The sequence below is a fragment of the Pelodiscus sinensis genome, chromosome 5 (genome assembly GCF_052426305.1).
Source record: "Pelodiscus sinensis isolate ZL-2025 chromosome 5, ASM5242630v1, whole genome shotgun sequence".
NCBI lineage: Eukaryota > Metazoa > Chordata > Testudines > Trionychidae > Pelodiscus > Pelodiscus sinensis.
In genome coordinates this window covers 38,719,986-38,747,189 of record NC_143056.1, presented here as the reverse complement: position 1 = coordinate 38,747,189, position 27,204 = coordinate 38,719,986, and the positions used below count along the sequence as shown (strand labels likewise).

The 27,204-nt window shown below is 44.7% G+C and overlaps 2 protein-coding genes and 1 long non-coding RNA gene across 8 annotated transcripts in view; 1 reads left to right on the top strand and 2 right to left on the bottom strand.

Moving 5' to 3' along the window:
- The window catches only part of GTF2A1 (general transcription factor IIA subunit 1), a 43,623-nt gene extending 36,318 nt beyond the window's left edge, over positions 1 to 7,305 (bottom strand). For both annotated transcript variants that reach the window (XM_075926764.2, XM_075926763.2), the window contains exon 1: positions 6,254 to 7,305. In XM_075926764.2, the coding sequence (XP_075782879.1) occupies positions 6,254 to 6,283 (30 nt within the window). In that variant the 5' untranslated portion in view covers positions 6,284 to 7,305. The remainder of the gene's footprint in view (positions 1 to 6,253) is intronic.
- On the top strand, positions 5,204 to 14,848 carry LOC102456446 (uncharacterized). 2 transcript variants are annotated; one of them, XR_012903351.2, is made up of 3 exons: positions 5,204 to 5,682; positions 7,300 to 7,440; positions 8,556 to 14,848. It is a non-coding gene; the product is annotated as an uncharacterized LOC102456446 (long non-coding RNA). The 2 variants fall into 2 exon arrangements; XR_012903350.2 differs by having other exon boundaries at positions 5,221 to 5,518.
- A 41-nt stretch (positions 14,849 to 14,889) lies between these two features.
- The window catches only part of STON2 (stonin 2), a 132,668-nt gene continuing 120,353 nt past the window's right edge, over positions 14,890 to 27,204 (bottom strand). The window contains exons 7-9 of one of the 4 annotated variants that reach the window (XR_012903348.2): positions 24,463 to 26,871; positions 20,179 to 20,286; positions 14,890 to 17,027 (exon numbers count right to left, since the gene is read on the bottom strand). Coding sequence is in view for 1 of the 4 variants with exons in the window: in XM_075926761.2 (XP_075782876.2) it covers positions 26,788 to 26,871 (84 nt within the window). In the remaining 3 variants the exon portion in view is untranslated. Of the gene's footprint in view, positions 17,028 to 18,850; positions 20,287 to 21,275; positions 26,872 to 27,204 lie in introns of those variants that run through there. The other 3 variants (XR_016349604.1, XR_012903349.2, XM_075926761.2) reach the window with 3 other exon arrangements.

Here is a 27,204-nt window from a genome sequence, read left to right as displayed (position 1 = left end):
TGAATAATTTCACTGAAGTCAACAAGATTACTGACTCATTTGAAGTTAAAACATGCATATAACTGGCTGAAGAACAGAGGCTTAAATATCTTGTTCAGAGTGGACAAAATGAATAGCTGACATTATGGAGTGCTTTAGATGAGCTGTGATGATTACAAAAAAGCCCTAACAATGATAAGTCCTGTGACACCTTTAAGACTAACAAATATATTTGGGCATAAAGTTGATTCCAGCTCACAAAAGTTTATGTCCAAGTAAATGTATCAGTCTTTAAGGTGCCACAGAACTCGTGGTTGTTTTTATGGAAAACTTTAAAATTTAACCAGCAGTTTCTGCCTCTCCATGAGTTTAGTCCCCTAACAAGTCTGAAGAAATTTTATAAATATAATCTCTGTAATGTTATGTGCTAAAACATTAATGCTCAGATATAGTCAGCAACTTCAGAACCCCAAGCCTTATTTGGGTATGTTTTAATTAGGGATGTCAACTGTAGTCAACTACACAATTAACCGATAAGCCTGGGTTTATCAGTTAATCCTATCAACTAAAAACACTCCCCCCTCCTCTTGCTGCCTCTGTATCAGAAGTGGGAGGACAGGAGCCAGTTAGGGCTTTCTTGTAATCAGAATACTGCAATTCCTTCTGCAGCAACTGTGACTGTTTCAAGAGTTATCTATACTGGGGTGCTCAAAAACACTACAAAGAGTTCCCCTCAATACTTTAAACCTAAAGAGCAGGATAGCAAGCACAGCCTCAACTTCTGACCTGTACAGAGAAGCATAGAATATGAACTTAATTTCAAATCAGGAGTGTGTATGAAAATAAGTTATTTTTAACAACTGTAATGTCTATAGAGTTCTAAATTTCAGTTTGTGTATGTACATGATTTAAATGCCCAGATTAGAACTAAATGTAAAATTCCTCCAAATACCTCCTGCTCACTCAGGAACATATCATAGACAGAATTTTATGCATCTGAAACCTTTTCTAATGAATTTTCAAGCTCTGTCAAAAAGAATAGAAATATAGATTGAACCTCTCTAGTCCGGCACCCATGGGACCTGACTGGTGCCGAACCAGAGAATTTCCCAAACTGCAGGAGGTCAATACTGTCAGACAGCATTCCCAACACTTTCACTGCTGACTTAGCTCCAAGACATTTAAGGGTAAATTAGAGCTAAATATCAGCGCAGAACACTGCACAAGACTGGTGGCTGTAAACAACTTTATGGGACTTCTGGAAACTTGGCCACACCCATGGTAAGTGGACATCTGGTTAACTAAAAATATGCTGGACTACGGATGTTGCCAGACCAGAGAGTGCTGGACTAGAGAGGTTCAACTTGTAGAACACTTGAACAGATATCTGTTTCCTTTCAGTTACTCTTTCTAGTTCAGGTCCCAAATGTGATCATAATTTGTAAAGAAATTTTCTCATGCACATCCTTTTATTGACTATATATGGTTGGCATAATGCTTACTATAAAGATTCATACATTCTCAAGAGAGAACCTAAGTTATGCAAATCAACTAGCATGTATGTATATAAAGGAAAAGACGGATTGCAAAGCTCCACAGTACAGTAATGTATTTTTACCTCCAAATCAACACTGACTACTTGATCACAATAATTTGCTGGAACAGCCAGCTGCCATAGCATTATTTGTTACTTTTACAGGCATAACTAATGGGTAACTAACGATTTTGATATAAATATCTAAGTCCCACTACATGACAAGTTTAAGAGAAATGCAGATGATAAAGGAACATGGCTTGCCACAGAAACTTACAAGTTTGCAATTAAAATTACCATACTTTCACCCATTTTGTACCAATGAAAGTATTTGGTACTTCTAATGACCGCACTGTAATGAATTTCAGTCATTTGTAAGTGAATGCAGATGCAAAACACAATAATTATAAACAATTGTTTAGCAAGCCTGTCCACATCGCTACTTGTAGATTATGAAAAACCACCACCAGTATTTTCTTATTTACTTGTTCGGGTATGAGAACTGATGGTATAACTACGACTTTATATGAAGATTTACAAACAAGTGTTTCATCTGCTGGGAATGGAACTGATTGCAAAGAATTTTCCCCTACACCTCCCACTCTATGACAGAAATTGATTGAAAAGAAAGCTACAGATGTGCATGCTACATTTTAGAATCCAAAGAACAGACTATTTTAAATGCTGCACACCATTTTAAGTTCAAATTTCTTAATTACTTTTTTACTTTAACAAGAAGATTAGAAGTTTGTATATTCTATGCATTTGGCTGCATGTTGCATATACCTGCTTTCACAATTTCCTCTACATGCAGTCCCCGGGTTACGTACAAGATAGGGACTGTAGGTTTGTTCTTAAGTTGAATCTGTATGTAAGTCGGAACTGGCGTCCAGATTCAGCCGCTGCTGAAACTGACCGCCAGTTCTGACTTACATACAGATTCAACTTAAGAACCCCAAGTCAGCTGCTGCTGAAACTGATCAGCAGCTGATTCCAGGAAGCCCGGGGCAGAGCAACTGTGCCTCGGGCTTCCTGTAGTCAGCGCTGGTCAGTTTCAGCAACGGCTGACTTGGGGACTTCTGGGGTAGAGCAGCTGGGGTGCTGCTGGGGTGCTCCAATAGCACCGCTCCTCAGCGCTACTGGACCAACCCAGCAGCACCCCAGCTGCTCTGCCCCAGGAGTCCTGATTCAGCCGCTGCTGAAACTGACCAGCAGCGGCTGAATCAGGACGCCTGGGGCAGAGCAGCTGGGGTGCTGCCGGGTTGGTTCAGTAGTGCCCAGAGCGGAGCTGCGGGACCAACCGGCAGCGCCCCAGCTGCTCTGCCCCAGGGTCCACAACAAAAGCCTGGTCTGCTGGGGGGGGGGGGGCACACTAGCTGCGCCCCCCCCCCCAGCAGACCAGGGACACAGGGAGCAAAGCGGCAGCGGGGGGTGCCTCGCCTCGGAGGCTTTGCTCTGGCGCCAGACCGCTTTGCTCCCGGTGCCCCTGGTTTGCTGGAGACGGTCCCCAGCAGACATGGGGCACTGCGAGCAAACCCGCAGCAGCGGCGGTTTCCGCGCTTCTGAGGCATTGCCAGAGCAAAGCCTCAGAAGCGCGGGACCCCCCGCTGCTGCGGGTTTGCTCGCGGTGACCCTGGTCTGCTGGAGACGGTCTCTAGCAGACCAGGGGCACCGGGAGCAGCTTTTCTCGCCCCGGAGCTCGAGGTGGCTGACCGCTGCCTGTGAGCTCCGGGGCGAGAAAGCCCCGTTCGTAAGTGCGGATCCGACATAAGTCGGATCCGCATAAGTCGGGGACTGCCTGTATATAAAAGGAAGTTGGTGAATTCATATTCCAGCAGCAGCGGGGGGTCCCGCGCTTCTGAGGCTTTGCGGGTTTGCTCGCGGTGCCCCTGGTCTGCTGGGGATCGTCTACAGCAAACCAGGGGCACCGGGAGCAAAGCGGTCTGGCGCCAGAGCAAAGCCTCAGAGGCGAGGCACCCCTACCTTGAGTCCCATCTTCACTCCTTCCCCCTCACCTACTCCGAGTCCCCCCATCCCCTGCCTCCAGCCCCCCCACACTTGAACACCTGCCCTGACTCCCCTACACCCAACCATTTGCCCTGAGCCCCCACATTCTGCCCTCACTCCAGAACCCGGCAACCTAAGCTCCCCAACCAGTCCCCTGCCCTGACTCCTGCACCCCATCCACTATCCTGAGGCACCCCACCCCATATCCTGATCTAGGGATACGAAGGTTTAACCAATACTCCTTGTGGGTTAAGATGAACAGATGAGGCTGAAGCAGCTCTCCATCTGCTGCAGGCAGGGGCTGCTCCAGCCTCACAGGGGGCCTGCTATGGACAGGCAGGGGCTGCTGTGACTGGGATGCTCAGAGCAGTCCCTGTCTCTGAGGTGCCCTGACCCGGTCACAAGGAAGAGCTGCTCCATTGTCCCAGTCAGAGCACCCTTTGTCCGCAGCCCCGCAGGGTACCCTGCAGGCAGGGACCGGCCAGGCTGCAGCAGAGGGAAGGAGGGAGGGGTGTCCCCTCTCTCTCCCCCAGCAGTGGGAAGGGGGGGGCACACCCATCCTCCCCCTTGTAATCGATTAAACAATATGTTTAGCTGGTTAGCCAATTAAAGAGGATTTTACATCCCTACCCTGAGCCTCTGCCCTAAGCCCGCCACACATCTCACAGCTCCCTGCCCTAACTCCTGAACCAAGCACCCCACACACTCAACCTCCTGCCCTGAGCCCTGTCATTTAAGTAAAGCGTGTACATTTTTTTTAATTTAAAAAATTACTAAAGACCAAGCAATGCCAGGTACATCTGCTAGTACTACATAGCCTAAGTAGGTCTTTGTTACAAAATAATAAACCCTGAAACTATCAATGTGATTACAGTCTATGCTCTTTGAATGTCTGCTGACATTTATTCTCACTACATGCCACTTACTGGACATATAATAAATTGCCATGTACAGAATAGCTGACTAATTTCACTGACTGAAACCAAAAGAAAATACAAAGGCAACAGACATCCTTTTTCACATACATAAGCATGGCTCTTATGCTATAGAGGGCTACCTGGTATTTAAAATCTGATGCAATAAAATATTTGCACAATTGATATTATGTTATGTCCACAAAAATTATGAAAACTTTTAACAAATTCTAGCCCTTCCTGGAGGGTAATAACATGTCTGCACAACCTTCAACTTTATTATCTGGAACAGATATTTTAAACTACATTAGACTACAATATGTTGCCAACATTTAAACATGTAAAACTTCACCCTTAAGTAAACTTTTGCTAAGTATCATTAAATAGCTAGCCTCAGTTCTCTCTATAAAATACTGGATAAGAATAATTTTATTTCAACTACAGCTTTACCACAGCAGAAAAGACATGTAAGAGGGCAGACATTTATATACTAGGCACTATTTGTTGCATTGTTTAATAGCTAAGGACTCCTGATTACTTTCTAAATAGGGTGAGGATTGGTGCTCCTCCACTAAACAACACACAAAAAGGAAAGAATACTGCCTAATTTAGAAAAGATCAATCATCAACCTAAATAAACAGAGTGATAAGCAACTGCTACTTTAAAATTCCACAGCTTCAACAATTGGGATTACGAACTGCAGACTAATACGGAAGGGACTAATAGCTAAGTAGAAAAAGCAGGAACTGAGTGACAAAAAGAGCGTGTCTGTGTCTCTCTCAGTCTCTGCCTCTGGTGCATGCACCTCCCAGCAGCTCTCTCCCTATTTAAAGGCTGATGTGGTGTTTAAATGGAGAGGCGGTGACGTGGGGCTGGAAAGCACCTTCCCATCCTGGCAGAGTCTATATTAGAGAGCGGCAATGGCTCTATATAAACAGGGCAGTCACAGGGAGGAGGAACACAAGGAGCAGGGAGACAGAAAGGCAGGGGAAGCCATGATGGATCTCACAGCGAAACACAAACAAGGGGGCCAAGCCTGCACCGTAACCGCCCGGACTGGGGTTTGTCGGCAGCTTTTCGGGGGTAGGCTTGTGGATGGGTTTATTCTTGTCAGAGGGAAGGGAAAGAAGCGATCGGTGGGGCTTGGCGGCTACAAAGATTTATGTGACTGCTTATTGCACATCTATGTGAATACAAGTAAAACAAGCCACCGCCGAGAGTGCAGAAAGCACAAGGGGGAGGAAGGGGTGAGTTGTTCGGGTTTTTTTTAATTACTTCCTTGCCACGGGGAAGAGACTGGAGGGGGGTTTCTCCTCCGTCAGCCGAGTCTGCAGGGCTGGGACAAGTGCTTTTCAACCATTGCCTCCTTCTTATAAAGCTACATAAAATGGCTCCAGCAGCGCCAGGCTGAGTTCGCCTCCACATACGCCACCCGCCCGCCCCCTCCCCCGGCACAGGAGGCAGCGCCTGGCTTCCCCGGTAGCCTCTCCCCCCAGGGGAAGCCGCTCGCCCCCTCCCCAGCCGCCCCCCAGCCTTGTGGCGGTGCAGGCGACGGAGACACTCGGCTCCCCCCTCGGCGCTCCTGGCTGGGAGACAGGCTGCTGCCCGCCGCCGCCGCCGCTCCCGTCCCACCCCGCCGGCTCTGGCGGGTCCCGGCGCCGCTCCCCGGCAGCGGCGGCAGAAGTTGGTTCCTGGTTGGGGGGCGCTGCCCCGCTCAGGCCGGCCGTTCCCGCGGCGGGGCCGGCCAGGGATGGCGGGGGGCTCTGAGGCCCGCCTGTCGCCCGAGCCCCCCCGCTCCCTCCCCGTCCCGGTCCTTACCACGGGGTTTGTGTTAGACGAGCTCGCCATGTCCCGAGCCCCCCGGGACACCCCACCGCGGCGGAGTCGCCCCTAAAACAATAAACCTGCCCGGCGCGTCCCCCCGACCCCGCGCGTCCCGCCCCGGCGCACGGGGAGCCCCGCGGCCTGGCCCGGCCTCCTTCGCCGGCCCTCGGGCTGCAGCCGCCGCCGCCAGCCGCCCGCTCTGCCCGCTTCGCCCCTTTATATAGCAAGAGCCGAGCAGCTGCGCGAGCGGCCAGGGCGAGAGGGGGACGCGGGCGGGGGGAAGCGAGGCTGCGCGAGAGCTTGTGGGACCGAGCTCCGCCCGCCTGAAGTCACGTGGGAGGCTCGCCCTGCCGCCATGACACCTACTGAGGCGGAAGTAGCGAAAGGTCACCTGCGCTCTCCCGCTCAGACCTAGCGAGGCGGAAGGGAAGGTCCTGGACGCTTAGTGCCTGTGCCTGGTGCTGCAGCCAGGGGCTCATGTCTGCTGCGTGTGTGCTCCGACATGGGGCTTGCGGGGCATCCGAGAGCCTCTCCCCGGGACACGGGCGGCGATTCAGCCTTGTAGTCGTGGGGAGGCGGAGGCTGCAGGGCGTTCCCTGGCCGAGATGCATTGGTAGCATCGCCTTTTGCATCAGTGTGTATTCTAACCTGCAGCCCCTGATCTGTGCTCGAACCCGGCTTGTCTCCGGCATCTGTCTCCATAGAGCATAGGAACAGTAGATGAGAATGAGTGGTGGTAAATTTAAAAAAAAAAATCTAGTAAAGGGACTTACATTTTTCTGTAAGGCTTAATTAATTCCCCAAAAATATCGATGCTAAGAGCTAAGCAAGATTTTAAAAGACATTAACAAAGCTTTTCATGGTTACTTTACAGAGGATAACAAGAAAGGGATATGCATTTTTATGTCTTTCATCTTACATTTAGGCTAGTGGTGGGCAGTCTGCAAGCCGCATGCAGCCCATCAGAGTTCTATGAATGACTTATGCATAGTGTTGCCTGATTCTGCTGGCTTCTGTCTGCATAAATTTTTTTCCTACAGGTATTACTAAAGCGTTTTGCACGTATAGTAAGGGCGCAAGAAGTACGTTCTGATTGCACACAACGTTGACTGTGAGAGCCATGTATTCCCTCTACATTCAAACCACTGCAATCAGCAATCTGCACACCCCACAAATTATAGGTGAGCAAGCACTCAGCGGCAGATATAGGGCAGGGCGAGCGGGGTGGCTGTCCCGGGCCCCGTGCTTCCAGAGGCCCCACACATGCGCTATGGCGCATGCGCTGTGTCAAAGCGGGGGGGGGGCGTAAAATTGTGTTGCCCAGGGCCCTGCAAAACCTTCCACCCTGCAAGCACTGTTAGCAAAACTACCCTATCCCGAGAATCCATTTTGGTTACAACAATCTTTCAGCCTACTGAGATGGAGGGTCTCTCATGCAGCCCACCTACTAGCCCAGGTTGCCCATCACTGATTTAGTCTATAAGATCCTTGAGCCAGAGTCTATGTTTTTGCTCTTTGTTTGTACAGTCAGGCCCGCTGACAGATGAGGGTAAAGGGGGCAGCTGTTCTGAGCCTGGCAATTCAAAGGGGACCACTGCTGTCAGCCACTACCACAGAAGCAATAGTGGCTGGAGCCCCAGGTCCTTTAAATGATTGCTGGAGCGCTAAACAGCATGCTCCAGGCAGCACTCAGCACTGGCAGGGGGTGGAGAGGCGAGCACAGTGTGCTCTGGACGGTGCTGATGCCTCCAGCTCTGCCCCTTTTGCCTGAGGCCCTTCCCCGTCCAGGAGCATGGAGTTATTCTCCCCACTTTATTGAGGAACCCAATAAATCTGCTTCCCCCCCCCCCACACCATATACAGTGGAGTGGGTCCTGGACCATGACTAGTCCTGTTCAGTTCTACAGTTACACAAATAATAATAATGATAGAAATGTAGCAGTGTTAGTCTGGTGTAGCTGAAACAAAATACAGGACTATGTAGCACTTTAAAGACTAACAAGATGGTTTATTAGATGATGAGCTTTCGTGGGCCAGACCCACTTCCTCAGATCAAATAGTGGAAGAAAATTGTCACAACCATATATACCAAAGGATACAATCAAAAAAATGAACACCTATGAAAAGGACAAATCAGAACAGAAGGGGGATGGGGGGGAGGGGGGGGAAGGTAAATGGTATGGTAAATGGTATCCTGGAATGGGGACAATGATAATATTGAATATTTAGAGCATGTAGTTGCTAACAGGACCAGTGAAAGAAATCTCAAATTGTGTATCTTTTTCTGATTTAACAGTGCTGTCTAGATGTAGCCAGTGTCTGCTGAATCAGAACAGCCCATAGGGATGAATACATCTTGAAACAACAGCTCTAAGATGTGTGAATTTTTCCCTTCATCTCAATGAGTGTACCATCCCCATTCCCGAAAGCTTGAGTCTCTATGATATGCATTAAGCATGTCTGCTCTCAACTCTTCATCCCCATTTCAGCTGTGTGTTCTTGACACGTGGCTCCTAACATGCCTGATCTGAGCTCCCCACCCAGAAGGACAGGGCTTCCCTAGATCTCCAAAGCCCCCTCATTCTCCTCCACTTGTGATCCAGCACCCTCAGGTCTTTTTTAATCCCCCTCCAATTTCCTTGAGTCCAGTTATCAACTCTCCCAGCCCCTATCCAGTGACCTCTCCTGGCCCCACGTTCCTATCCATCCTTTTAGCCCTGTTTGGCCCTCACTAATTTGATTCTACACCCACACCCACGCCCCAAGTCATCCCATATTTCATGACCCTAGAAGGCAAGGGAGGCCAATAATTAATCTGATGCAGAGCTACCTACCTGATTCTTTTATAAAAAGCTGCATGCCATCCTCCAAGTCTCATGGATACTTTAGAGGAGTCCCAGACACAGCCCCTGCTATGAACAGCGAGGAGAAGCATGGGGGACTGACTACATGCAATCCATCTGTGTGGCAAGTCAGGATGTGTTTTTGACTCCATTGCAATCCAGCTACTCCTGATACTCAAATGCAAGTGAGCCTAATGCAGGGGAAAGAACTTCTTATAAGTATGTAGTTTGCTGTTGATTTACTCTTTTTTCCATTTCTGCTAGAAGTAGTAGTGAAACAAACCAGAAAAGTAGAGTTAGCAGTGCGGTGTTTATGTGCAATGGGATATCCTGTGAATCTTCCATAAAGATCTCAGTAAAGCTTTCATGGAGGTACTCTGCAATCCTCTGCCAAAGACTCCCAGGGAGGGCTGCCTTACTTCTCCCACCATGGCACAACACTCTCCCATGCCATTCAGTGATTTAGTAGGTATCATAGCACACAGACTAGCAGTATCTGGGCCTGGGTAGCAATGAGACACCAGCAGCAGCTGTGCTCTCTGTGTCCCTGTTACCTTCAGGAGTGAGATATCAGCCAAAGTTGACACCACCCAAGGAAAACACTGTGGCTATGTCTAGACTGGCATGATTTTCCGCAAATGCTTTTAACGGAAAAGTTTTTCCGTTAAAAGCATTTGCGGAAAAGAGCATTTAGATTGGCACAGACACTTTTGCGCAAAAGCACTTTTTGCGGAAAAGCGTCCGTGCCAATCTAGACATGGTTTTGCGCAAGAAAGCCCCAATCGCCACTTTCGCCATAGGGCCTTTTTGTGCAAAACAGTTTTTATCTGTCTACACTGGCCCTCTTGTGCAAAAGCATTTGCGCAAGAGGGCTTATCCCTGAGCGGGAGCATCATAGTATTTGCGCAAGAACACTGACAATCTTACATTAGATCGTCAGTGTTCTTGTGCAAATTCAAGCAGCCAGTGTAGATAGCTGGCAAGGCCGCTTTTGCAGAAAAACTTACCAGTCTAGACGCAGCCTGTTAGTATTAATTTTCCATTGCTCTGTACAGTGGGTGGGCAAGAATTTTTGATAGGGGGCCACTCCAAGAATTTGGTAAGTGGTCAAGGACTGCATTCTTCTATATCAACAGAGATGCGGGATCTGGGATGGAAGTTGGGTGCAGAGGGGAGTTTGGGGAAAGGGATTGGGGTGCAGGAGGGAGAGTGGGGTCTGGGAGGGAGTTTGGGTGAAGGAGGTAGTTGTGACCTGGGGCATTGGTCTGGGGTGCAGGAGATTGGGATGTGACCTGGGACAGGAAGGAGTTGTGACCTAGGGTCATAGTTCCCACTAAGGTGCATGCCTGGGCGGCCGCACACAAAAAAATTCTTCCCCCGCCAACCTGTTCTGGAGAGCTGCACAGGCAGCTGCTCTGGAGGGCAGGGCCAGCTGAGACACCATAATGAGGGAGCACTAGGGCGGGGGGAGGTGGGAGCAGCTTGCTCTGGTGGCCAGGGCTTCCACGTAGGTGGGGAGGGGAAACGTTTGTTCTCGTGGCTGGCACCAGGAACAGGCCCTGCCTCATAGTGGAGTGGGGGGTGTCTGCTCCAGTGGCTGGGAATGGAACATGCTGCATGGAAGGGGGGGTTGCTCCAGCGGCCGGGAACATGTGTGTGTTAATAAATTTGGTGCCATGGTGGCACACATCCAAATCAGTGCACATGACTTCAAAAAGCCAAAACTCACTCTGCTTATGGTTGGAAAATCTTAGAGGGAACACTGCCTAGGTTGGAGGAGTTTGGGTTGCGATCTAGTGCAGGAGGGGATTGTGACCTGGGGCAGGGTATTGGGGTGCATGGGATCTGAGAGGGGGTATGGGTACAGAAGAGGGGCAGAGTGTTTGGGTTATGTGGAGTAGGGGGTACAAGTGGAGGGCAGAGGAAGAGGCTGGGATGCTCGAGGCAGGCTCTGGCCAGGAGACTTACTTGGGTGACTCCTGGCCAGCAGCCCAGCATATTTCTCGAGCAGCTTCCCTGCCTGCCCCTCCCCTGCACACGCTCCAGGGCCATGTGCTCTGAATAACTAAGAGCTGGAAAAGAGGGGTGTGTGGTGCTTCGTGTACGGTCTATTATTCAAACAGGAATCTCCTGTTGTGATTAGAGATTGTGCTTGGGGCAGAAGCAACACTTGAAGCCTTCCCCCCTCCCCTCCAGGCTCAGAGTTTTGAAAGAGAACTAGCATGACGGCTGCTTTTCTGAGGGGCATTTGGGTGAGTTAAAACAAGTGGAGAGCCTGCCTGGAGCTCCCTGCTGCATTCACAGGCTGGATCTGGTGGCTTGGTGGGCTGTATACAGCCCATGGGCCGTATTTTGCCCAGGCCTGCTCTATACACATACACTCATGTCTGGGAAATGTCCCCCGCTCATTTCCTCACCCCCATCTCCCACCCCTAAGGACTATACTTATCATGGCGGGTGCTGTAACTAGTGCAGTGTAGATTTGCCAACTTTCTAATCCCAGAAAATCAAATGCTTGTACCACAACCCTTTCCTGAGGTCCAGCCTCTGCCCCACTCCTTCACTGAGGGCCCCACTGCTCACTCATTCCTTCCTTCCTCCGTTGTTCACTCTCCCCCACCCTTGATCACCTGCTTTATTTGCACAGGGCTGGGACAGAGAGTTTGGATGTGGGAGGGGGGAGGGCTCTAGGGTGGGGTCAGGGATAAGAGGTTTGGGGTGCATGAATGAGAGCTGGGCTCAGGCAGAGAGTTGGGGGGTGGTAGTGGGTGAGGGTGAGGGATCTGGGCTAGGTATGTAGCTACAGGGTGGGCCCAGAAATGAGGGGTTCAGTGTGGGAGGGGCTCCTGGCTGGGGCAGAGGGTTGGGGTGCAGGGTGAGGGCTCCAGTTGTTGATCTTAGGTTGGGATGAGGGGTTTGAGGCTGAGTAGGGTATTCTATGCTGGGGCTGAGGAGCTTGGGGTGCAGAAGAGGTGTGAGGTACAGATTTTGGGAAGGAGTTAGCGTACAGGAGGCTCATGGCTATGGAAGGGATTTGGGGTGTGGGCTCTGGAAGATGCTTACCTCAGCTCCTGGAAGCAAGGGCATGTCCCTCTGAGTGGCTCCTACGTGGAGGCATGGCCAGGTGGCTCTGTGTGCAGTGCTGTCCGTCTGTAGGCGCCAACTCCACAGCTCCCATAAGAACCTGCCTTAGCCTTGTTGTGCCACCACCTGGACTTCTTGTGGCCCAATCAGGAGTGCTTAATAGAGCCATCAGGGTCCCTTTTCGACAGGGCATTCCAGTTGAAAACTGGAGGCCTGGCAACTGTAAAGTTTTACTATATCATTCCAAGGGGAAGTGACAATGAAGTGCATACAGCTTTCTGGGATGAAGGGGAGTGGGGTCAGTATCCTACATTTCTATTTCTGTCATAACTGACTGTTACTTGTCTGTGTTGGATCTGCAGCTGTTGCCATTTTGAGCTTGAGGGTCTCCCCCTTTCACATTCATGGAACACCTGACTCAGGTAATGAGGGGAAGAAGAGAACTCAGGATAATATGTTCCAGGAGATGCTGCAAGGCGGGGTTGCAACAAGGAACAAGACCAAGGTCTGGAGGATGACCTTTGCAAACAGCATTCAGAATGCCAGAGTGGAGAGAAGAAAGCCCAGGAGTCCAAGCAGGCAAAGGAAAAATAGATGTACCAGGAAATAATGGGGCTTCTCAGACAGCAAAAAGAGATGTGGAGGATTCTGATAGACCTCCCTCTGCAGCCCACAGACAACTCAGTGTTCAGACTTCCCTACACCTGCCCTCAACATTCCACATGGCGTGAGTGGCCGCTGCACGTCCCAGAGAACTTTAAAGACAATCACAACTGCACAGATGCTGACCTGTGAAAGATGTAGTTAGTACTTGAAGTAGAAATAACTCTTCTTTCCCCTTCATATTTTCTGGTTCCTTAATTTATGTTTTATAAAGTCTACATGTTTATTTCCCTGGTTCATGTTACAGAATACAATTCTGTTTTTTGGAACTTAAGTCATCTTTATTAGTTCACAACATATGCTGACTGGTGCTGCGCAGGGCTGACACCCACCAATTTCCTGTTATTTTATTTTGTCTCAGAACCATAAACATCTCAGGCAATATTAATAGTGCATTGTTAATGTTTTATTCCTACACATAGCACTCACTACATGTTTCAAACTAGGCTGCAAAAGAGAAACATATCCTACTCTGGCTCATGATTAAAATGTTTGTTTAAAGTGTCTCTCATCTGAATAGCTCCATATTGAGCTCTTCTAATAAACCTCATGTCTGGCTGTTCAAATTTAGCAAATAGCTGCTCCACCTTGCCCCTACATCCCAGAGTTAACATGAGGGGTGGCAGGAAGTGTGCATAGGGGCAGCACACCCAGAGATCCCCAGGAACCATTACCAGAGGGGGATGACCCCAGATGTGTTGCACCTCCTTTCCAGCCTTCCCCAAACTCCCTTGTGCATCCCACACCCTCCAGAGCCTGCACCCTCTTCCCCCACACCCTTGTCCTGCCCACTCTCCCCCTCCAGCCCTCAAACTCCCTGCCAGAGCCTGCATCCAGGACCCCCTGTCCCAGGCCAGAGCCAGCACCCAGACTCTATCCCAAAGTCTGCACCACAGACCCCCATCTGCACCCCTCCACCCCAACAATGTTTTGGTTCCATGAAGCATTGCAAACCCCTCTCCAAGCCCCCTGCTGCTAGGTGCACTGTGAGACAGCTACCAAGGATACACTTCTCTCTGCATCGATGCAAGCACTGCTGAGGATGTACTCCACTGACACAGTGAACGTGGCGTGGACCTGCCCAATTGACTTAATTACTGTAACAGCTGGATTCCAACTTAAAGTAAGTTGATTTAACTTCGTATTGTAAATGTGCTATATGAAAGTGTAAAGGACATTACACCAATCAACCAGTTACAATCAACCAGTCCTTTCCCAGCTGAAATTCCCTTTTATATTAGATGTTTGTACTGATGTTACAATGTAGTTACATCAATGCAAATTTCTCTAGTCTAGCCAGGCCCTTAGGCTCTTTTACACATATTTACTCAGGGCTTTTCACCATCCATATAATTTATTTGCTTATATAGAGTTTCTCTTTATTTATACTAGCATCTGTGAGTGAAGTGTCCGATCCCTAGAAAAAAATTAGATACACATCCACTTATTTAAATGTAACCTACATCCTATAATAGTTCAGGACAGCCATACAGTAAATTTAGGATTTACTGGTGTGGTGTCCTGACAGGTCTCCTGATCCATCAGTGATCGTAAAATGTTTGGCGTGTTTTTGTGCTTCCTCAGTATATCATGCCAGCTTTGCACAGGTAGCTAGCATAATAGACTTTCTGAGAGCTCTCAAAGACCACAGATGTAGATAAGATACGAAGGCGCCCAAGTCAGTTTATTGTCGAATACAGTAGTACATTAATAGTTTGGTAGACAGATGGCCTCCGAGCCCCTACGTATTTGTACTTGGGACATTGAACAGGGTTCAATCGATAGTATGGATTTTACTATTGCCCCCTATGTTGGCCAAATAATTAAGTTGAGGTACCCCAATATTTATAGACAGAAATGAAAAATGTATGATATGCACCATACATATCACCTTACACATTAATGACACATTTGGTTTCTCCCCTTATACTTTTTCTAAAGCATTTACTACCCATTGTTATGCTTGTACTTTTGTTGTTTTAAACTATTTTATTATGTACTTAGGTGGGTGTTTTTGTACTGTTTTAATGGAACATATTTACTTTTATCAGTGCTAGCAGTTCTAGTGCTGAGATACACTGACTTGAAGGCAAACACTTGCTTTTGACATGGCCTGTTTATTACTTATAATACAACTTTGGTTACTTTGGTTAAACACCAGGCCCATGCTTCAGGCTCTTTCTTCTTTATTCCCCCACTTGTTTTTTATGGGCAAGATGTTTACCCATTGTTCCGGAAAAGCATAATGCATGGACTGAAGGTGACCCAGTGTGGTAAACACTGTTATGTGGCTGCCTTACTTTGCTGTTTACACTGAGCAGCCTAAGTTACAGAAAGGTCTGGGTAAGTAGAGACTGTTCTAAAATACTGGTAGTGCAAAGACCATTTGAAGTCACTTTTTTATATTCACCACCACCAGGCTGCATGCTGGGCATCCTGAACAGAACTGTTCTCTGATGGGAGGAGAAAATATTACCATCATTTCCTGCTTTGCAATAAATGCGTTGGCATTTGTCTGGCTTCAAGAAACACGCCACCTGCATTGACTTGATGTTCTGTTCAGTGGAAAATAACTCTGAGGCATTAGTAGTGACTTAACCTGAACTGCATTTATTTTCATCACTGAAATGGATATCCCAGGCAGCATCTAAATGGGCGAGTGTACACTGAGCCGGGGTTGGCTGCCTTTAGCGTTTTATCTGGCTGGCTGCCAAGGAAGCTGAAGGTTAACATCTTAGATGTGAAGCAGTGGAGGTTGCCTTTAAAACTAAAATGATAATGTCACTGCCTGTATCATTCAACCAACTATATGAAGCCATGGGTGGGCAAACCACGGTCCCTTTGCCAAATGCTGAGCCACCTGACTATGAAAGTGAGACTGGAGGACACAGTCCTGTGACAATTGTGTAGAATCACATAATTAGTCACTTCCTTCAATACTAAATAAGAACCTTATTAAAATAAGCACACTAGCATTACTTTTCAAGCTACTGTACTCATTCTTTCCATGTAATTGCAAAGCCACTGCCTAGAACCTTCCCCAGCACCCTCCTGCCTAGCTTTATGTTACCCATTTAAAGAAACTATACATATGTCTTTATAGACACACCCAACATGCCATTTTGATGTCAACAGAGACTGTCAAGGAGCAGAGACATTCAGAGTAAAGAATGCAAAGACCACTGCAAATGTTATAAAGTCGGGGGACCTTGCAGGGAAAATATGATCTTGTGGCTACAGGACACAGCTAGGTATAAGTAGATGTGGCTTCAGGACTCACACTGGCCAAAGTCGAATCAGATGTGATTTACTACTGATTTATCAAACTGGCATATTTTGGGAGTGTCTTGTTCAATTGCCCCCAGCTTTCAATGAAAATGAAATTCTTCTTTAGGCAGAAAATAATACACAACCGATTTCCCTTCTAATAGAAAGCTAGTTACAACCCTTCACTGTGGCTTCATAACAATACAGTACTATTTCTTTTCCACATGCAGGGAATGTCAGTTTTAGAATATGGCCACAAGGTGGCAGAAGGAGGTCTTACACAGATGGTTCAGAAATAAACCAGTATGTATATAATCCCTACCAGGCACCATGACCAAAGGATCTCAACCATTTTATCTAGGGATAACCTTCTCATTATGGCTATTAGTGTAACCCAAATGTAATGCCCACTTTTGAAAATTAGGGCTCAGTTGACATTCAAATTCTCACAGAGGACCAAATTCTGCAACTGATTTACACTTTCTGAAACTACATTGAGGGGTTAAAACCCAATTCTCAGCAGCAATTCCTTGGTCTTCCAGGTTAACGCACAAAATTAAGACATTTAAAATCTCTGTTACTCTAATTTGCTTTTCCCTTTGCAAATTAGCATTCAATCTCCAAAACCATTCTATACATATATGAGATAGAGGTAAGAGCCCAGAAATTGAATCTGGGTATATCTATTTGTTAGGGTACCTATCACTGTAGCATCCAAGCATCAGTCTTCACAGCGCGGCCCAGGTCCCACTCCAAACATACTGGTATATGAATCCTTAAGTTTGTTGTATTCTTTGCTCTGAATTCGCCTTGTCCTTAATTCCCAGAATGCATCCCTGAGTAACACGCAGATTCTTCAGTTTCTCCAGTCACATTTTCCAGGGCACTAGGTCTCTGACCTGGTCACAGGACTTAATGAAACAAAGTCACATTTCTTTTATGAAATTATAACCACAAAGTATATTACTATATTTTCCCTTCCTTTACTCCCCTGCTACAACAAGCCCCACAGATCCCTCTCTCAGAATAGCTATCCCAACTAACATGAAAACCTCGGGAGCCAAACATTTATCTCCCGTGAAAAGGATAGATAGCTTTCAGCAGTCTGATTCAAACAAAACTTTTTCAAAGGTAGGGAGACAGGTAGGAAGCCATATTTGTCCTGTTAAGCTCACTTCAACCTAAGGTGTCACTAAAAATTAGTTTTCCTAGCTGCAGTTTTGATTTCTCCTGCAATGGATCTACTGCTCTGAGCAGAAGTCAGAACTCACTGACATTTCTGTCAAGCCTAGTTAGAGAGTCCTCTATTATTTTCCTTTTTTTTTAATCTGAACACTCTCCCTGTTGGTATACTTGATAAACTAACCACACCCTAACAAGTCTTGTTACTTCTATAGAGGCAAGTTGATATTTCCTCTGTGAGGACTATTTTGCAAGGGACTCCTCAAAAATCACTTTCTCCTCTCCTGTGCTTTTGCAGTTTTCAATATCTCCCTCCAGTTAGACTTACAACTGGAAGAGAGAGGGTCTTCATGAAAGCTCTTTAGAGAGGGCTTTTGGCTTTGCCACTGTATTCCTGCAGTGCTTATTGCTCTCTTTTAACATACCTTGGCACAACTGCCTCCTGTTTCACTGCACCACATTAAGTGGATTGAGTAAGACTATTTTTGCACCTGATGATTGAAACCTTTCTAGCAATTATCACATTTAAACATGGCAACATTTACAGGTTTCTAGCAGTTTCCCTGACCAATATTTGTCTGATAATGGTGCTAGTCAACTCACACTAAGACAAATCTCTTAGACACAGAGGACTTAACAGAGGTCCAAGACAAAATGCTGGATTTTTGCTTTTGTCCATTGCTAATTTTTTGTCTCATTAATCTCAACTAGTGGCGGCAGGTGATGGGGTCAGGAAGCCAGGATTACTGACAATGGTACAGCATTGTTTGCCCTCCCTTGGCAGTTATGGACCTCATTGCTCTATCCCAGTTGTTCTAGGCTTCTGCCTGGACACATTGTGAGATGATGCTGTTGTATGACTTCATGTCCTATCTGGTAGGGTGACATTTCAACATGTCTCAATTGGCTATTGAAAGGGCTGTTTTAGTGGCCAGTTACTCCCTATGATTCCCACTGCCTCATCTCAAACTGTCCACATATTGCTAGAACTGGAAGGCACCTTAAGAGGTGATCAAGTCTAGTCCCCTGTACTCATGGCAGGACCAAGCACCATCTACACCATCTCTGACAGATGTTTGTCTAACCTACTGTTAAAAATCTCCTATGACAGATATTCCACAAACTTTCTAGGCAATTTATTCCAGTGCTTAACCATCCCGACAGGAATTTTTTTCCTAATGTTCAACCCAAACCTCTCTTGCTGCAATTTAAGCCCATTGCTTCTTGTCCTATCCTCACATGTTAAGGAAAATAATTTTTCTTCCTTTTTCTTGTAACAACTTGAAAACTGTTATGTCCCCTCTCGGTCTTCTCTTTTCCAGACTAAACAAACCCAATTCTTTCAGTCTTCCCTCATAGGTCATTTTCTCTAGAATTTTAATTATTTTTGTTGCACTTCTCTGGACCCTCTCCAATTTCTCCAAATCATTCTTTTCTGGTGCCCAGAACTAAACATAATACTCCAACTGAGGCCTAATCAGGGCAGTGTACAGCATAAGAATTACTTCTCATGTCTTGCTTACAATACTCTTGATAACGCCCCTGAATGATATTTGCTTTTTTTTTTTTTTTTTTGCAACAGCGTCACACTGTTGACTCATATTTAGCTTGTGGTCCACTATGACCCCTAGATCCTTTTCTGCAGTACTCCTTCCTAAACAGTCACTTCCCGGTTTGGATGTGTGCAATGGATTGTTTCTTCCTAAGTGGAGTACTTTGCATTTGTCCTTATTAAACTTCATCCTGTTTACATCATATCATTTCTTCAGTTTGTCCAGATCATTTTGAATTATAACCCTATCCTTCAAAGCACTTGCAACCCCTCCTAATTTGGTATTGTCACAAACTTTATAAGTGTAGTCTCTATGCCATCATCTAAATCACTGATGAAGATATTGAACAGAACTAGTCCCAAAACTAATTCCTTCAGAACCCTACTTGTTATGCCCTTCCAGCAAGACTGTGAGCTATTGATAACTACTATCAGGGAATGGTTATCCAACCAGTCATGCACCCACCTTATAGTATATCCCCATCTTGTTGTATTTGCCTAGTTTATTGATGAGAAAGTTGTGTGTGACTGTATCAAGTGCTTTACTAAAGTGTAGGTATACCACATATACTGCTTCTCCCTTACCCACAAAGCTTGTTATCCCATCAAAGTAAGCTATCAGGTTAGTCTGACAGGATATATTCTTTGTAAATCCATGCTGAGTGTTACTTATCACCTTATTATCTTCCAGATGTTTACCAATCAATTCCTTAATTATTTGCTCCGTTATCATTCCTGGCTCAGAAGTTAAGCTGACTGCTCTATAGTTTTCTGGGCTGTCCTTATTTCCCTTTTTATAGATGGGCACTATATTTGCCGTTTTCTTGTCTTCTGGAATCTCTCCTGCCTTCTATGACTATGGTACACATCCAATCACCACCAACCTTGTTGGTGAAAACTGAAACAAAGACATCATTAAGCACCTCTGTCACTTTCATATTTTCTGTTATTTTCCCTCTTCATTGAAGAATGGGCCTTCCCTGTCCTTGGTTTTCCACTTGCTTCTATTATGTTTGTAGAGTATTTTCTTGTTACCCTTTTGGTCTCTAGCTAGATTGAGCTCATTTTGTGCTTTGTTGCCTGCTAAACCAGCAATGGGCAACCAAAGCTAATGAGTGGCCCTACTTTGTTCCTCCTTTGTCTCAGTGGGTTGCAAGATTGAAATCAGCCATGTGCACTAACTATGACCCCAAGAATAAGATTAAATACATTAATACGTGGTATGCTGAATATTTCAAAACAAGTTATTCATATATTAATAGAACTGTCATCAACTTCAAATTAAAAAAAGAAACATTTATACTAACTTTACAATATCAAATCCTTACTTGGCCTGTTCTTCGCATCCTCTCCCAAGTGCACCAGTGTCCACTCCTCCTCCTCCCTTGCAGAGCTTGAACTCCATAAATCAGCTGATTCATTGGGCTCTGGAAGTGCTGGGAGGGAGGGGAAGAAATAGGGAAGTGTGGGGCCCTCAGTATGCAGGAACTGTGGAGGAAGGGGGCTGAGTGGGGGTGCCTGGGCCATACATGGAACCCCAATGAGTCACATGCAGGCCATGGGCCATAGCTCACCACCGTGCTAATGGGCTTTCACTTAATAGTTTTTTTGATACTTGAACAGCAGCTGCATGGAATTGTTCCACATGTAATTCAGTTGCACAACAGTAGAAAATCATTTATTTCATCCCCCCTCTGTTTTACCACAGCATACTTGGGGGAACTGGGAAGGAGGATAGCAAATCAGCCTTGTGTCTAAAGAGCTCTTATGAGGGAGGACTAGTTTTCTTTGATTTATAAAGCAACCAAGGTCTTAAGTATGATGCAGGAAGTGCCAGGAGTGAGACACAAACAGAGGCATCAGTCCCAGTGACCTTGGCAGAAGCTGCAGCACACTCAGCTGATATGCGGTTTATCCAAGTGTGGAAAAATCCTAAGAATTATGGCAAAGGTCTTTGTAAACAGGACTTTAACCTCAGTTACAGGCTCTCCTCCATGCCTTCCCGCTAATCTTCCTCATGTCACTTACTGTCCTGGGAACAGGGTAGGCAAATGTTGCCTTCATACCATTGCTATAGGACCAGACATTCATGGAGTTCTCTGTGTGGGAAATGGCTTTCTAATAGTAACTCATTCACACCTCCTGAATTAAAGATGGAAAAACTTACTTAGGGCAAGTCACCTGGTCCTGACTGCACCCACAAATGCAGGATTATGTCATTACTGTTTTGTGGATCCACTGAAAGGCTCAAGTGATACTCCTCTTAGCATTTCCCTTGGATACAGTTTTACAGTCTGATTGGTTATTCTGCTGAAATATTCCTTTTCTTTGTATCACCTATTATTGCTATGATATGTCCCTTCAAAAAAGTTGTCCTACCAGGAGCCCTAGGCTGATAGCACAGTGCAATCAGAGCAGCAGGATATGGAGGATACAGGACATAGCTTTAATTTCACAATCAAAGTGTGTTTTGTGTTTACATTTATTAACAGTTTCCCACAGTTCAAATAAAAATTATTTCCCACTCTAGAGCTAAAAAACAAACTGTCACAACAAAATTAAACCATATCTACAGAGTTAGCCAGTGTGTAGACTTTCTTATTTAACAAACAAAAAGATAGGAACATGTTACAAAATAATCAAACCAGTCCATCACTATAGTGCAAGAGTTTGTGAATTGTGTGGAGGCTTGAGGCAAAAGGTTAGGAACAACTTAAATTTTGTTGCCCCTGAAGGCTCAAGCTCACAGCAACTTGCTTTAGGCAAAATGGTGTACAGATCTTCAATAAATGATCAGTAGCTTCTGTTCATTCCAAGGTTGATAAAAATCATGTAGGCAAAATCTGCAAAAGCTGACCTAGGCAGTGTCATCTTTTAGAATCTGCTAGCCCCTGAAATTAAGATAACATATCAGGATCAAGTGCTAAGTGTGCTAAGTGCTACTGACAGCAGTGAGAGTTTCCTGCAAGCAACTAACAAAATAATTAGGCTCTAGAGATGGACTTTACTTGTGCTGGTGCCCTTTCTTTCACTATCAGGACCTTTTGCAATGAAATTGATCCTTTCATTAATACTTAAGTAACCAGGAGGGACTTTTACTTAGCAGCTCATGAGTCAAGAGGGCATGTGGCTCCTCTAACTCTTGGATGGTCTTGTCAAGTAGATATTCCAGTCAGCTCCCTGCCAGAAGATAATGTACATCATGATTAAATGATATCTCAGCATTGCTCATATGACAGCACATGCAGAGAAAAGCCCTAAAATTTCCCCAATCTTTAATGGGGATTGATAACTTTATTTTGAATAATTTTCAAATGCAGCAGCTATCGTCAATCTAGGGGGCTGTGTCTATACTGGCAAGTTATTCCGGAAAATCAGCCGCTTTTCCGGAAAAACTTGCCAGCTGTCTACACTGGCTGCTTGAATTTCTGGAAAAGCACTGACGATCTAATGTAAAATCATCAGTGCTTTTCCGGAAAAACTATGCTGCTCCCGTTCGGGCAAAAGTATTTTTCCGGAAAACTGTTCTGGAAAAGGGCCAGTGTAGACAGCACAGTAGTGTTTTCCGCAAAAAAGCCCCGATCGCGAAAATGACGATCGGTGCTTTTTTGCGGAAAAGCACGTCTAGATTGGCCACGGGCGCTTTTCTGGAAAAAGTGCTTTTCCGGAAAAGTGTCCTGCCAATCTAGACGCGCTTTTCCGAAAATGCTTTTAACGGAAAACTTTTCTGTTAAAAGCATTTCCGGAAAGTCATGCCAATGTAGACGTAGCCTGGGAGTATTTTGGATGAATTTGCCTTTTTTCTTTTGTCCTTCTTAGAATAATATTCTAGAGTTATTAAATATTATGTATATCAGTAAGAAGAGTTTTGCTTCAAGGGGAGGACATTTGTCTTGAGTCACTCTGATCAAGGGTTTTCTGTTTCTCTGAAACCTGGTGTGGATTTCCCCCCAAAATACCATTACCAACTATGCTGCAGCATAAGCCATACTGTACAAAAATGAAACTGAGAAAGAAAACATGAGGTTCAGAGTGGAAATAGCTTCAGGAAATAAATGTACAGGTGCACTGAAGGTATTTTTCTTCATGTTGCACTTCAGAACCATAAGCAAGGGGTTGCTGAATGGTGGGAACTCTTTAAAACAGGGGTTGGTCCTGTTTTAAGACTGTGTAGCCCTCTAAAGGCACTAACAGACAGCTATTCAAGCTGCTCAGCCCTCAGGCCTGGTGCTAGATTTTAAAGCAGGGGTGGGCAAATACTGGCCCGTGTTTGGATCTGGTCCACCAGGGTAAGCCCCTGGTAGGCCCCCAAATTGCTGTATTTACCTGCAACTCCACAGGTATGGGGATCGTGGCTTTTATTGGCCACAGCTCATTATTCCCAGCCAATGTGAGCTGAGATCACTTGTACCTGTGGAGGCACAGATATCTATAGTGGCAACAGCCTACCAGGGACTAATCCTGGTGAAACACCATTGTTTTTTTGCCAACTCCTATTTAAAGAGTTCCCACCATACAGCAACCCCCTACCACTTTGCAACACTTATAGCCAGATGTTCAAAACAGTCCAGCGCCCAATGCTCTTTTGAAAATCTGGCCTTGAGAGTTGGTGTTGAACGTTGTACATTCTGACTGCATAATAAAAAATTATCAAGGATATTCTCTAGAAATCACAAGATGATTAATATAGTTTTTAAAAAAACAGAAGACCCCATTCTGATTTAATTCACTGAACTCCAGTAGGTTTCTCAGGAGCTGCGAGTGTGAGTGAGATCAGAATCAGACTCACAGTTTTATTTTCATTAACTTATTTTGAATTAAAAGGAGGGAGGGGGACAGTAGTGAAGCAAGAATAGAAACCTCTGTGTCTCTATCATCTCATTTGTTGGAAAGGGATCCTCTCTGTGACTGGACTGCCATACATGTTAAACTGTGTAAAAAAAAAAATAGAGATGGAGAACTGTGATTTTCCTCTCTGTTCAAGGCCCGTCAAATCTTATTGCTTAATTATTTCTTATAGTCATTACTAGGAATCATTTCCAAATGTTCAGAGTTTGTGGAAAGCATGCAAAATCTCATTTACTGATCTAAGCTAGCCAGACTTCTTGAATCTTCAAATCTAGGCTAACATTTAATAAGGACAGCCTCTTTCATATGAGCTTTCCGATAGTTCCTCAATAGCATCCTGAGAACACATTCACTTCTTGTATTTTGTTACTTTTTTTAGGCTTTACCAGAAACTAGTGCTCTAGAGGCAACAGTGAAAATAAAAAATAAGGGGAACAAAAGTTATCTGAACTTTTTTAAACAAAAATTTGTTTTGAGTTTTAGGAACAATAGAAGGAAACTCTTATACAAAGATGGACCTGAGCCACAAATTCAAAGTCCAAGCCAGCTGATTGTAAAGAAATTTGGATCTATGTTCAGATTTTGAATCTTCCTCCAGAGTCAGGGGTGATTTGGATGTTTTAGGCACATCTCTCTAATTTTATGCAACTTTATTTTACAAATACTTAGCGCTTCAGTAGTGTTTTTTATGCCCCATCTCCAAAATACTTTACAAAGGTGAGTATGAGTGTTCCCATTTATATATAGATACCGTAAATGCTTACTATGAAATGAAGAGGTTGGAGCAGTCACTTGGGCTTCAGTAGGGCTTGCATCATGCCCAGTAATAAGTCCTTGGCCTTTAATCATGTTTTAGAAATATGCTTTTGCCAGAGATGCTGTAGCCTTATGGCTACCTAAAGAAAAAAAAAGAACCTTCTTTGTTAAATTTTGATTTTAAAGGGACATTGTCAGATCATTCTAGACTTAAAATTTAGGTATATATAAAAAGAGGGCATTGGAAGTGTTCTCATTTTATATGTAATTGTTAACAAAAGCAATTTGTAGTCTAAGTGTAAATAATCCCATGTGGCATTCAGAACCTGAACATGTTCTCTAATGTTTTCCATCCATATGCAGAATATTTGTATAGACATTGAGTTTTGTGTGAATGTGCACCACCACTACAGACAAAAATCCTAGTTGTGGATGCTCTGTCAATCAGCTGGAAGGAATCAGAATTTCTCCTGACCAGCTGTACAAGCTCACAGTTTACAGGGAATGCTGATGACAACACTGTTGATGGAAGTCAGGCTATGTCTACACTGCAGTTATTTTTCAGAAAAAGGTACGCAAATGTGAATTGCAATTTGCATACCTTTTTTCGATTCTTTTTTGGAAGAGGCTTTTCCAACATTTGGCTGTCTACACAGGGGAATGTGGGAAAAAGAAGAGCCCTTATTCCTCATAAAATGAGGAATACAGGGCTTCCAAAAGAGTGCACCCGCTTGTTCGGAAACTGATCCAAAAAAGCGGATGCATCCTGTAGATGCGGCAGAGTGAAAAACTCTGTAGTGTAGACATAGTTTAATAGTGAAACCAGAGGCCAAGGGGCCAAAATAAAAATCCATTTTCTATGACCCACATTGAGTGAAATGTAAAATGTAAAAAATACACAAATAATGAAAAATAAATTTAGAATTTTAAAAGTGTCTCTGTTGTATTGAATTAGCATGTTAATAAGACCACATAGCTTTAAGTTAACAGCATCCCTTTAAAAAGATAAAGGATTTATATTCTTCTAGAAAGACTATTACTTTTGGTCAGGGAAGCAAACAGGTCAGCTTCACAACTTTAAAAATTAGGGATTGTGAACATTTTACAACTCAACTGGAATCTGTACTGAGTGAGTGATTTTGCCTTCTACAGTCTGGTCTAGGGAAAAGATAAAGGACTTGCTACTACTTTCCACTGAGAGGAGGTTTCTTTAGTTCCCTGTGATAAAGATGTTTTTAGTTCCAGTTAGTGTGTGATTTAAAACATAATTGTGTCTATAGTACACACATTTGTTACACTGTAGGCTTACTTGGATAAGAAGTACTGTTAGGATGGAACCTGAAAGCAACATTGTATTGCAAGGACAGTTAAAATACAACATTTACTTCTTACAATGCCTTCCAAAGTATCAGGAACACAAGACCAATAACCAGTCTATTTAACTATTTAGGAAAATGTTAAAATAAAATCCATTTCCCTCATATATCATTCTAGAAAGGAATGATCTCATCTTGGTAATGCCTCTTCTAGATTTCTGCTATACTCTTCACACTCTCTATTACAAGTAGCTATCATATGTTCAGTCAAGCTAATGGCATGAATCTGACTAGCAAGTGAAAACCTTAAGACCAAATTAAGTTTTCTCATGACTAATCGAGATCCTATTAAACTTTGCATTATTTTAGTACTCTGGTTCAGAGGATGAGATAAAGGTGATTGGGAAGAGTCAGATAATCAGCTATATTATTTGTTGTTTATTTCCTTGGTGTTTACCATGTTCTCAATGCAGGGAAATTTGTACTCTCTTGACTACTTCATAAAAGAAAGATCTTTTCATATACCACTTTCCCCCTTGCTGCTCCTCAGTTCACCCAATGCTTAGCTCTCAAAGAGTTTTATTCTCCACATCATAAGCAAAGGCTCTGCTGATGACGAAAACCACCAGCTTTACAAGAAAACATTCAAATGATAGGCAAAGACTGTAAGCGAGGTCAGGGTTGCCGTCTGTTTTGGCTATGGTTGTTAACATAACATAGTTCAGTGCCAGAAAAGAAGGCAGGCTTGAATATAGTATAAGTCTTTCGGTCAATACACTGGATGAATTTAAAATGTTCCAGCAAATCCCTAAGCTCTTCTAAACAAACTGCCAATGAATCTCCTGCCAAAATACAGATCATAGTGAGCCAGGAAAGTCAAGACAGTCAAATTGAAGTGCATTTTTAAAAAAGTACTGCTTTGTACTTCTTGCAGCAGAAAATAGGTGTTGCAGCTCTTTTCACCTCGTTCTACTGACATTACTGCTCCTCCAGTGGGTCTTGCAGACTAGTCTTCCTTCACTGCATAGTACATTCCTTGGGATTTTCAGTTTCTGCTCCCTTCAGATCAAGATTCAAGTTCTTTTTCTGTTCTATTTCCACCTGATAAGAAAAGAAGAGGAGAAACATCTGTATTGAAAAAGGAAAGAAAAGAACAAGAAGTTCTAACCAGCTTCTGATTTTATGTTCTTTTCAGGCAACATATTCTTGTGATTATTGCAGAGGCTGGGAAATTATTTGCTTTCAACCACAGGTTATAATTAGATATGGTCTGAGTAAGGGGTTTCAGATCTGGATTAGGTTTAGTACAGGTTTAAGGTCAGATGAGGTTTAGAGTTTAGAGACTGAACAATGCTTCAGTCTTTTGAGCAGATCCAAATTGGCAGCAATTTTGTACAATTTCTCACAACCTGAGATCAAAATGTTATGAAAGGA